Genomic DNA, 13,156 nt, shown 5'->3' on the forward strand with positions numbered 1-13,156 from the left:
ATTATACTCACCTTCACTTATGGGTCTTTGGTAACAAGCGGCAAAATGTCTTGACATATCAATGCAACGCTTAATTTACGGTGATCTTGTTTAATGTTAGTTGCAATGCAACTGTGAGGTGGGTCTATTGAAGCTATCTCCCAAGAGTCGCTTTTCTTTTTGTAAGACGCAGCCAACCAAAACTTAGAAAGGATGTTACGACATTCGAGGACATACCTTCTCGAATCAGTGTGTTTCACTATGAAATCAGCAGAGTTGTTCATGTGGAATTTTTTGATAGCTCGCACACATTCTTCTTTAGTACGGAACATGTCTGCCACCTTTAACTCGCCTTCTGATCGTGGATACGGGTTATAAAAAACACAGTTGGATGTCTCATCGTCATGTAGATCCATGTTTATCATATGTTGAGGCGGATTGTAAACATGACTAGGAGGTAGTGACGTTGGTTAATCATCATCTTCAATGTCGTTGTTCAACATATGATCGACCTGTATCTCGGTCTCTTCTTCTTCTTCATCAACGACATTGACTTCTGCTTCTGCTTTAGGGTCAACGTCATCTGAGTATTGTGAATCAAATTCATCAGATTCATCCTGAATAGTTATTTGAGATTGCTGAGATGGTATACTTGGTTGAAGAGTAATATACAACTCAATACAGTTGCAGCTTGAATGTTCATGACTAACAAACATGTATTCAACATCTTCATCATCTTGTACCTTTAGCGGGAAAAACTTGCATTGACTGTTCTAAAAAAAATTGGATTTTGATACGTGATCTTTGACACAATACCATATTCTATGCAGGATTGAATTCATTTTTTCAAATGCAAGAAATTTGCATTTCTCTTGATCGTAAATCGAATGCTATAAGTGTTTCAAAAACAAAACCCGTATAACTCAGACCCGTATGTCTCACCATTGCAGTGAATATTGACACTATATTTCGGTGAAGATGACATTGTAATATTTTTGGTACAGATGAAAATTAATTTATTGTTGCAGATGAATGCATGTTGATTGTTGGATGTTGATAGTAAGACACTTAAATAGGTAAGTGAATTGTCAAACATGCAAGCTAGACCGAAGTGATGTGTCTAACATGCAAGCTAGTCCGAAGTGATGTGTCAAACATGCAAGCTAAACGAAAGTGATGTGTCCAACATGCAAGAGAGAGGAAAGCCACGTGTCACACATGCAAACACTAGCTCCAAATGAATTGGCGCCTCCTTACAATCATTGCACATGGGCGCCAATCCATTTGGCGACACCATGTCTTGCATGCATGCAGACCTAGTAACCAAGCATGCAGAGCTATGTGTGTCATACATGAGCCTAAGGAGGCGCCAATTTGAATGGCGACACCATGTACAAAATGCACATGGACGCCAATTCATTTGGCTACCACATGCAAACACATTTTTCCAAGCTTCCACACTTTTGCCTATAAATAGGAAGGTGACTCTAACATTTCTTCCACACCATCACTCACTACTTCCTCTACAACATCAAATCTTTCATCTACAACAACCTCTTTCATATGCACCAACCTCTTTCATCTCCAACAAGATGTATATCCTCACAATGGGCGAATCGCACAGAGGAACAATTGCAAACATAACAACTTATGTAAGCGTTTAATTCTTTTTTGATTTGTCTAGAGTACCTTTTAATAACATATCAACTTAGTAAAGAATTTTTTTATTTCTTTTATAGGATTTTTCAAGGTTCCGTACTCGGGTCCATGAATATGTCCACATGGACCCGATGATTCAACCGTATGTCGAACTCGTCGATTTTGGACATATAAGCAAAATTATGTCTTGGTCGGTGGATAATAAATTCATTCTTGCGTTATGTGAAAGATGGTGTCCTGAGACACACACATTCTGGTTTCCAACCGGTGAGCGTACCGTGACGTTAGAAGACGTCTACATGTTATTGGGACTGCCTATTGAAGGTAAAGCTGTAAATGGTAAAACCAACTATGCGAATTCAATTTGCATGGACCTCTTGGATACTGATTTGTTAGATGATAACTCAAGAGGTTAAGGTATACTCATTTTACGCCTTAAGTCATATTATAACAATTTACATTTAGATGAGCATTCTATCGAAGAGGCTCGAATAATAAAAACTAGGTGTTACATTATGCTTTTAATTGGTTCTTTTTTATTTCCCGAAGGTAGTGGTTCTAGTATGCATGTTATGTATTTACCTTTACTAAGACATGTAGATAGAATATGAAGTTACAGTTGGAGATCCGCTTGTCTGGCCTATCTTTATAGCACTTTGTGTAAAAATTCACACAAAGACACATCTACCTTTTCTGGATGTGCTGTTTTACTCCAAGCATGGGGTTGGTCAAGACTACCGTCCCTAGCGCCCGTCAACAACAACCCTTTCACATTCCCGTATGCATAAAAGTAAGTTGTTTAAAATGTTATATATTTACTTACTTTAACGATTATTATCTCTAACTAATATTTTTACCTTTATGGTGCAGATGGTCGGAACGTGGTATGAGTTATAACAGATGTCCTAGACACTGTATTACCCAGTATCACAATCTCTTGGATCACCTTCGACCGACATATGTATGGATAATAACCTCATTATTTCGTTATAATTTGTTAACTTCTTCTACCAAGTTTATAATCTAACTTACTTTCACATTTCAGTTCATTTGGCGTCCATACCTAAATTTGGATCATGACCATGAAATCAACGAAGAAGACACAGCCGTATGGACTGCATGCACACCGATTATAAGATTCACAATTATGGAGATGCACAACAGTGATCGTGTGAAGTTGCAGTTCGGTATGCTTTAACACATCCCGGATCCCCCCAGCAAACCTAGGAGAATGACATCTGCACAAAGTTAACGACTAATGGAACTTCAATCCATGGCAAAGCTTCTCTAGATCTGAGTGTCGCAAATGAAAGCACCGCCATGACCATGTCTTAACTGACACAGTGATGCCAAATGAAGAAAACTGAAACCTTCAACAATCTTATCTCTACCAAACACCACAACAATTTTTCCAACCTTTCCTCGATGCATCATTCACACAAATGTCTCCCTTTAACCGTCCCGATCACCCACCAACAAGTCAAACACAACCCAGCTATGGCGGTACACCTTCGTTGCATACTCGAGACTACGCTGATTTGTCTGACTATCTCAATAGGAAATGTCCTGCAGTTGGTAGTGATATTCCTGGGCCCTCAGATGCTCAAACACCAGTGGTGAATCATCAACGTGGGTTAGAGCCACAGGTTTGGGTAGCTAGGGGATGTGGGACCGGATGTCGGTTAGGTGATCTCGGTCATCAACATTAGTCTTTTTGTGTAAACGTGAATTTATATTAATATGACTTGGTCCGATTTCGAAATTATGTATCACGTAGACTGTTTTTGAAAAACAATTACAAAATACACTGAGGTATCAATCCAATTGACGCCTCCCTTTAACCCATACACATGGGCGCCAATTGAATTGGCTGCACCATGTGCCGTATCCAATCCAATTGGCGCCTCCACTCTAATTTTAAGAGGAGATACCAATTGGATTGACGTCTCCTCCTAAAAGTGTGGTAGTTTGAGAATTTTTTTGAAATCAGAGTTATTTTGCGATTTTTTTGAAAAACTGGGTTATTTTAATAAAAAAATTCTAAATTCAATATCATGATTTTATCATGGCTGACACATTTCGTAGAACCAATTTTGTCTAAGGGAGCCATTCATGCCAAGACTACATGTCAGGTTTGGCAAGGCTTTAAAGATCAATTTTCGGAATGTTTTTGAAAAACTGGATTATTTTCGTAAAAAATTCATGATCAACAAATTTTTAATAAAAATTTATGAAATTGATATGTTTTATAAAAACTTTTAATTCAACCGTCTGATTAGTAAACTTTAATTCTTATAATAAATTATTAAATAAATAGTTCTATGTAAAGTTACTCATAATAAATTGATCTATTATTATTATTATTATTATTATTATTATTATTATTATTATTATTATTATTATTATCATTATTATTATTATTATTGTTATTATTATTATCATTATTATTATTATCATTATTATTATTGTTGTTATTGTTATGATTATAATTATTATCATTATTATTATTATTATTATTATTATTATTATTATTATGAGTTTAATTGAAATACACTGACAGTGTAAAGAGATTTTACACCATCAGTTAATCATAGCCGTCGGATATTAAAAGAAGTTTGACTTTTATTTTAAAAATCTATAAAGTAATACAAACGGATGATGGTGATGAATCGACGATGTAAAACTTTTTACACTGACAGTGTATAGTAATTAATCTCTATTATTATTATTATTATTATTATTATTATTATTATTATTATTATTATTATTATTATTTAGCTTGAAGGGACAAACACAACACATTTATAAAATTAAGAGACACTTAATTATGATTATAATATTCTAAAATATTTTTACAACTTCGTAAGGGATAAAACTAAAATTAAATAAATATTTAAGAATCTGAATATTACATTACATGCTATAAATAGATCAAACTATGCTCTATATTTTACAAGTAAAGTAAAGTTTAAAATGACTGAAATTCTCAAGTTATTTTATATTTGGTTTTTTTATGTTTTATTATTTGGTACAAGATCACATGCTGTTGGTAAACCACTTTATTTATATATTTTTTTCTAATTCATTTTAAACTTTCAAGTTTGTATATAATATTTTATTAAGTTTTCTAATATTACTTTATAATTTATTTTCATTTCAGAAAGATATAAGTTACTTCCTTACGGATGTGAAGTTGATCAAGATTGTCCTAGAAAATTATATCATCAACAAATTGTTAAATGCATCGATCTGTTTTGCCGTATTGTATACCAGGATTAAAGATCTTAAGATATGTTAAATGGAAAAGTATCAATAAAAATTAAATGAATAATATATTATGATAAAATTTATCTTCTAAAATAACATTTATTTATTGTTCAAACATTTTTTTTTAGTTTTCTGATTTCATGAACCTTGTATTTACGATTTTAATTTATACTTTAAATGATAGTAAGAAAAGTTTGTATTGTCACGCTATCTTAAAATAATTCACTTTTTTTTTCAATGACGTGACTTTTAATAATTTATATTAAATTCCAAAATTTTAACTCACATATTAATATATTGCTCTCTTGCTTATAAAAAAAATTACTCCCTCTAACTTTTATTTTAAAAAATAATAATTTATTGAATAATCAATGTGTATATAAATCAAATACGTCATGCCTTTGGAATAGCCTAGCATACTTATGTAAATGCATTAATTATATATATATATATATATATATATATATATATATATATATATATATATATATATATATATATATATATATATATATATATATATATATAAAATCTAGAGGACTACTGGACAATCACAAATCTGGAACCATAACCACCAGAGTTCACTTAGATATTCACTAACTTAAAAAATCACTTTCAAAACTTGAGAGCAAAAGAACAATCACAAAACATGTCTTACAAGGTAAACCATATATATCACATATATACTAGTTAATACTACCTATACCAACAAGATGCATCTTTTTTCCGGTAATCTACAAAATAAGAACTCCATAGTAAAGCGTGCTTAACTTGGATTAGTATTTGGATGAGTGAATTTTTAGGAAATTTCCTAGAAAGCGTATGAGTGAGGATAAAACATGATGAAAAGACGCGTGTTGGTTTATGGGGTCAGTCGGTAATCCTGAAAGCAGTCAGAGGCGTTACAAGAGACATACCACATATTCACCCAAAACCTTAAGGTGATAGGTGATTGGATTCTCTTACTTATAAATGCTAAAGTATCCATATTTTCAACCAATGTGAGACTATTATCCACACTACTACATTTTATACATTCTCAACACTCCCCCTTAAGCGTGAGTCCACAATGCTCCCCCTCAAGTGAAAGCTTTTGTTACGTCCACAAACTATTGTATCGCACGAAATGTTTCTTATTCATCACCATGGTGCCGTTGACACTCTTCAATGAAAGATTTCTTATTCACGACCCTCATGGTGTCGTTGACTTTGGATACAAGTAAGTCGGTCCCTTTCTCGAACAAAAAGGCGAATGATACCATTTGTTGGAGGAGTTTTTCACCAGGAAACATTGAATATTGTGAGACTTCTTTTTTTAGAGCAACATCTTTGTGAGAGACATACCACATATTCATCCAAAATCTTAAGGTGATATGTGAGTGAATTCTCTCACATATAAATGCTCAAGTGTCCACATTTTCAACAAATGTGAGACTGTTACCCATACTACTCACACTTGATACATTCTCAACACACTTAAACTTTAGGAAAAAATAAATTTGTGTCATTATGAACAAGTTCAGACTTCCCGACATTCACTAACCAACTTAAAAAGGAGTATTAGAAAGTATATTATGTATTAAGAAATCAGATCCAACAGATTGAAAGTCATGCCTTAGCAATAACCTAGCATTCTTATGTAAATGCATTATATATATTCAATAAACTACTCAATAAATTTTAACTTTTATAATAAATTATTCAATAAATAGTTCTAACTCATAAATAAATTGATCTCTTATTATTATTATTATTATTATTAAATAATACCAATATATATATATATATATATATATATATATATATATATATATATATATATATATATATATATATATATATATATATATATATATATATATATATATATATATATATATATATATATATAATATATATATATATATATATATATATATATATATATATATAAGGATGAATGACAAACATTTTAACTTAGAGTACTCTAATGGTCAACCAAACTTTGGTATTTTAAGGAAAGTTTGTAGTGTGACGCTATCTTAAAATAATTCTTTTTTTTCAATGACGTGACTTTTAATAATTTTTATTAAATTCCAAAATTTTAACTCACATATTAATATATTGCTCTCTTGCTTACAAAAAAAAATTACTCCCTCTAACTTTTATTTAAACAAAAAAAAATTATTGAATAATGAATGTGTATATAAATCAAATACATAAATACATTAATTATGTAACAAATTTAAAAATATTTTTTTTCCTTATAATAGGACTAGAGAAAGAATTTATTATAACTTAAATATTAATTTAATTATTTTTAATTAATTTTAATATGAAAAAAGTTATAACAATAATTGAAAATTAAGGTTATATACATATATAATTAAAAATGATCCGAATAATAAAATTATATGAATAGTAAAATCTAAATTTTGTTATACTCATGTCTACAATATTTCCAAATATATTCCATCAAATATACTTGAATGCATATGTAAGAGACTAAACTAATCAAAGAAAATGACTAGACCCATACATACCAATTCTCACAATCACATTATTCACAAAACTTTTGTCTATAAAAGGGCACAACACAATTACCTCAAACACACCAAAACTATCATCACATAGACATAATACTAAGCTTTCTAGCTTCAAAAAAAATGGCTTCCATCAATGTTTTGTCATTCATGATACCACTTGTTCTACTCATAACATTTTCATCAATCACAAATGTTGAAGGAGCACGTAACCTTCTAAACATACATCAAGTTTCTAAAGTTGATTTGCCAATAGCACTCCCTGCTCTGCCAGCACTCGCTGCATTGCCAGCACTCCCTGCTCTACCAGCACTCGCTGCATTGCCAGCACTCCCTGCTCTACCAGCACTACCTGCTCTACCTGCATTGCCAGCACAACCACCTTAAAAAGTTCTGATCCATAGTTGCCTACTATTCCACGTGTGCCTAAGCCATAACTGCCTAAAAAGTTCATCAAATCTATAAGTATTGGATGTGTTTGTTTAATGTTGTTTAAGTTGCTTGATGGTGTTTCTGTTGAAGTTTATTTGTATTGAAGCACATGTTGTGTTCATAAATAATTTCATGTGTTCTTTTCTCATCATGTAAAAACCATGGAGGGATTATGTGGTATGAAATTGTCATAATGACTTGTATTTGTCTAATAAGAGTGAATGTTTAATTATTTTGGATTTTTAAATTGAAGATATTAGTACTACTCATCACATTGGTTTTTTTATAAGCAAAACACCAACTACAACAGTTCATTATCTGAACTCAGTTTCAGTGAGGAAATTTTACTCACTTTTTATGAAGGGTTGTATGAAGGGTGATAGAGAACCCACCAAATCACACCAGTTAGATAATTAATGCCATAAATTGGATAGTTTAGTCTTGACTTTCATATGGACTAATAATTTGAATTTCGGAGCAAGGTCTTAGATTCATGACACTTGAATATAAAAAATATAGTTGAGAGAAAAGAATCTACAAAACACGGTCTTAATGTTTGGTTTAAATTATTCTATAAGAATTATGGTCGGTTTGTTTCAGTTTATTAAAAAAATACTTTTATAATATTATATATTTTAGTTTAAACAAAATATATATTTTTTTTACAAGGGCTTTAAATTAAAAATTTGATTTAAATAATTCTTTTTAAAATATTATTTTAGATATTTTATTTTTTTAATATCAAAATTTTAAAAATTATTTAAATTTGAAGATATTTTAAATAATTTTTTATTAAAAATTATTTTTGAGATATATTTTTTTTTAAATTATAATTTGGACTATGTTTAAATCTTCAATGATGTATATTTATGTCACACAATGTCAAAAGGCTCTACAAAGATATTTGGATAGTTACATATAAAGATATAACTTTTTCCTATCATAGTGGAGGTAGGCTAGAGGTTCCCGTTCGTCTTGATGGAAAGAGATATCTCTTCTTAGAACAAAAGATGAGTGAATCACATATTGGTTTCTAGAGGACATTGCTAAGAAAGTGGGGTCGATTCTTCAAACTTTCTTTTGGGAGGGCCCTAAGTTAGGGAACATCCCCTTAAAGTCTAAGTTTCTTGGTCTCATGTTCTCCAATTTTTTTTTATCAAGAATGGACGGTGGACGAGATAGGGGAGGTTATCAATGGGGTACTAATCTGGAATCTTACATGGAGGACATCCTTCATTCTTAAAGAGTTTCGTGTTCTTTAAGAGTTTCATGTCTTACTTATAGACGTTATCCTTACCCTAGACCAAGATAAGTGAATTTTGAAGCATTCTAAAAATGGTAATTTTTCAGTGGCATCAGTTTATCTTGTCCGAAAGGGGAGTTTGACTTCTTCTATGGCACCACAATCGTTTCACACTCATATATTTTTTCTTATTTGAAGTAGTTGGACCCCGTCTAAAATCTTGGTATTTTCTTGATCGTTATTGCACGACAAATTCCTTTCTAGAGTCAACATATTTAGAAGACGAGTGTTATCAGACACTAGTAGTATTTAATGTCCCTTTTGCGGGTTTTCGGCTGAGAATGCTTCTCATCTTTTTGTTGCTTGTGAAATAACCTCGTCAGTGTGGTATAGAGTTTTTAGGTAGTTGGAGTGATATATAATTATTCTTCGGTATCTAAGACTAATTTTTAGTCTCCCCTCTCTTTAGAAGGTATAGTAAAATATAGGGGTGACTGACTACCTTTTGGTTTGACATGTTGTAATTTGATCTATTTGAAAAATCCGAAATGATACTTTTTTTAATGGAGCCAAAAAAACAACAAAAGAAGTCGAGGAGAAAAGTATTTTTCTTTTTACTTGGAATTGATTTTAGGGTAGGTTGAGGAAGAACTCTTACACCTTTTTGGATTGACTTCAGAATTCTATCATCTACCTGCACCTATAGCAGATAGAGTATTTGAGCTGATTCAGAGTATGATGATGGACCTTCAATGTCTCTTTTGTTGGAATATGATCTGTTCATGATGAATCTTATTGATTTGAACTCTAACATAAGAATAATGAGATGATTATGTAGTAATTGTAATTTTTCTCCCAATTATCCACATCTTTTTTAAATTCCCAATTTTTGTCGTATATCTTATTTATTTGATCATATTTTCCAACCACTCTAATACATTATGATTTTTACTGTATTGTCATTTTTCTCCTTTATTTATATATTTTATTTGTCATTAAAAAAAGCTTAACACAAAACGTGTAAGATGGGCATACAATTCTAACAGCTAGTGGCTATATGTATGGCTCTTTGATATTTCATTCTCATAAAAGACTTTGTGTTTGTCTTCTGCCCTTGTTTTATTTCTTTTTCTTTATTGTTCTAAGTGCACAATATTCTCCCCCAATGCTTAACAACATGTCATTTCCTTTTATTTACTTGTTATTTTTTGTTTCTTTCATTTATTGTTCTAAGTGCACAATATTTCCCCCAAACTTGTGATTTCCTTTTCTTTACTTGTCATTTTTTATTTCTTTTCTTTATTTTTATTGTTTAAATAAAAATTCAATTTGTCTCTCAAGAGACAATGTACTAGATTTCTGAATGAAAATTTGGAACCTTCACATAAAATAATCAAATTGATTCTTGATTTTTTTAACTAGCTAAGGTTTATTTGTTAAATACAATCGATAGAGGACATTATATATATATATATATATATATATATATATATATATATATATATATATATATATATATATATATATATATATATATATATATATATATATATATATATATATATATATATATATATATATATATATATATATATATATATATATGACATAAACTGTTGTGTCATGATTATGATATCTAATAAATAAAATATAATTGAAGGACATTTTTCAATTTTAATAACCAATAATATGTATATAGATCAATTTAGATTAAAATACAACTTTAGTCAATCTATTTTAGTTTATTTATAAAATTAAATTTTTTCTTTTTTAAAATTATTTTTGTTGTCTTTTTTTATTTTTTGTCCAAAAAATAATATTGTGTCATTATTTAAAAGATATGAAAAATACATGATGATGTGGCATATTTCATGTGTGTTAATTTATTCACACCATAAAAAAAATATTATATTAAACTAAATTGAAAAAATACAAAACAATAATTAGAAAACCCAACAAATCCCTAAATCTAGCCTTATTTCTCTCTCAATATCTTTGTTCTTGTTGAACCCATATTTATAGATAAACTCAATCCAAGAGAATCAATAAATCCAACTTTGTTTCTCATTTTCTTATTTTCTTACTTTTTGTTTTAACTCGTTACTTTCCATTTTTATCGTTGAAATTTAACTTTTCTCAGTTATGGATAAAACCCTTAAAACTTATTATTGAAAAAAGAAAAGGCTATATTGATATTTTATGAGGTATTCGAAGGAGAGAATGGTAACTTATTTTCTTTTAGACGATATTTTACGAGCTAGCTTACTTGCTTCTAGTTGTTTGGTTATTAGCTTTTTATCAATTTGATTTATAAATGATTAGTTCTCTTTATTTATAGGATTTAGCAGAGAGTTCTACATAAATCTATAAATTATTCTAGATACTTCAAGAGAGAGAGAGAGAGTTCTATACACTTCTATCTACTATTTTCATTTATCATGGTTGTTGGAAATCCACCAAAATTTATGGGGAATTTCTATCAATCTTGATGAACAAGATTGTTATCGTCCACACAATGATAATGAAAAGAAAAGAACAATTGAGAAAGAAAAGAAATAACGATGGAGAAGAAAAATATTTTCTGCAGAGTTTCTCTCTGTCCACAACCTATGGAAAACTTCTTTATTCACTTTGCAACTGCAAAATTTTGTGAATACAATGTTATGAGTTTTGCTTCTCTTCATACAAGAATAAGGGTTACTCCCTCTATTTATAGATTAAGGTTAGCTTGCTCCCTAAGCCAAAGCCCAAAATTATAAAAGCCCAAAATAGTTAACACTACTAAAAATATGCCTAAGTCGAAATCTTGTGTGAAGGAACATGCTTCGACACTTCGACACACTAATACAACTTAACACATTAGGTGATTCGACACTTGTTTGCTTCTGTCGAGCAACCTGCTTCGACACAAGGAATTACAATTTAACACACGACCTAATTCATCGTATCTAAGCTATCTACATTTATCATATCTCTTAGTCTCCTGAATACTTCGACCTGCACTCCCTTCGTCATGATGTCTGCAATTTGATTCTCAGTTCTGCAGTGTTCCACATTCTTCTTCTCATCTGCTACCTGCTCTCGAAGATAATGGAACCTTATTTTGATGTGTTTGCTTCGACCATGTGTTATCGGTTTCTTCGCCAGATTTATAGCTGAAATACTGTCGATCTTCATGGTAATTGCTTCATGACTCTTCCTTACTATCTCTTCGACCAGACTCACCATCCATGTTGCTTGACATGCACAAAGGGAAGCAAATATTTATTCTGCTTCGCACGATGATAATGACATTACTAGTTCCTTTCTCAAACTCCAGGCAACTGATGCACCACCTAGCATAAACACATAGCCAGCTTTGGATTTTCAATCCTCAGCATCACTACACCAACTTGAGTCGGTGTATCCCACTAGTTTGCATTATTTTCCTTCATCAAATGCAGGAAACAAAATGCCATAGTTGAGAGTTCCTTTCAGATACCTTAGTATCCTCTTCGTCGTTGCTAGATGTGATACATTTGGCTTCTGCATGAATCTATTCACTATACCTGTACTGTATGCTATGTCGGGCCTTGTGTGACAAAGGTATCGAAGTGACACAATAAGTCTTCTATATTGGGTTGGGTCGATATCATTTTCATCTAAATCCTTAGATAGTTGTAAATTGGGTTCAATTGGAGTCGAAGTTGGGTTGCAGTCTTGCATCTCAATTCTCTTGAGTATTTCGCCTGTATACCTTCTTTGATGCATCATCAAACCTCTACCACTCTTATAGAATTTGATGTCAAGGAAATATGAAATGTCACCCAGATCTGACATTTCGAATTCCTTGTTGAGATCACCTTTGAAGTCTTCGATCTCCTTCTTGCAGCTACCTGTTATCAAAAAGTCATCGACATAGAGACATAGTATAAGACTCTTGCTTCTTCTTACATATACTCCATGTTCAATTGTGCACTTCACAAATTCTTTCTCCCTTAGAAATCCATCTATCTTCTTATTCCAAGCTCTTGGAGCTTGTTTAAGTCCGTACAGGGCTTTATGCAGCCTGTAC

General features: G+C 31.1%; 1 protein-coding gene across 1 annotated transcript; it reads left to right on the forward strand.

Moving 5' to 3' along the window:
* The first annotated feature begins 7,492 nt into the window (after positions 1-7,492).
* Positions 7,493-8,088, forward strand: LOC127084162 (uncharacterized). Its single transcript, XM_051024567.1, has one exon. It carries the CDS (start codon positions 7,551-7,553, stop codon positions 7,812-7,814), a length of 264 nt encoding a protein of 87 aa, XP_050880524.1. The 5' UTR covers positions 7,493-7,550; the 3' UTR covers positions 7,815-8,088.
* The last annotated feature ends 5,068 nt before the right edge of the window (positions 8,089-13,156 follow it).

Source organism: Lathyrus oleraceus, chromosome 1, assembly GCF_024323335.1.
Source record: "Lathyrus oleraceus cultivar Zhongwan6 chromosome 1, CAAS_Psat_ZW6_1.0, whole genome shotgun sequence".
NCBI lineage: Eukaryota > Viridiplantae > Streptophyta > Magnoliopsida > Fabales > Fabaceae > Lathyrus > Lathyrus oleraceus.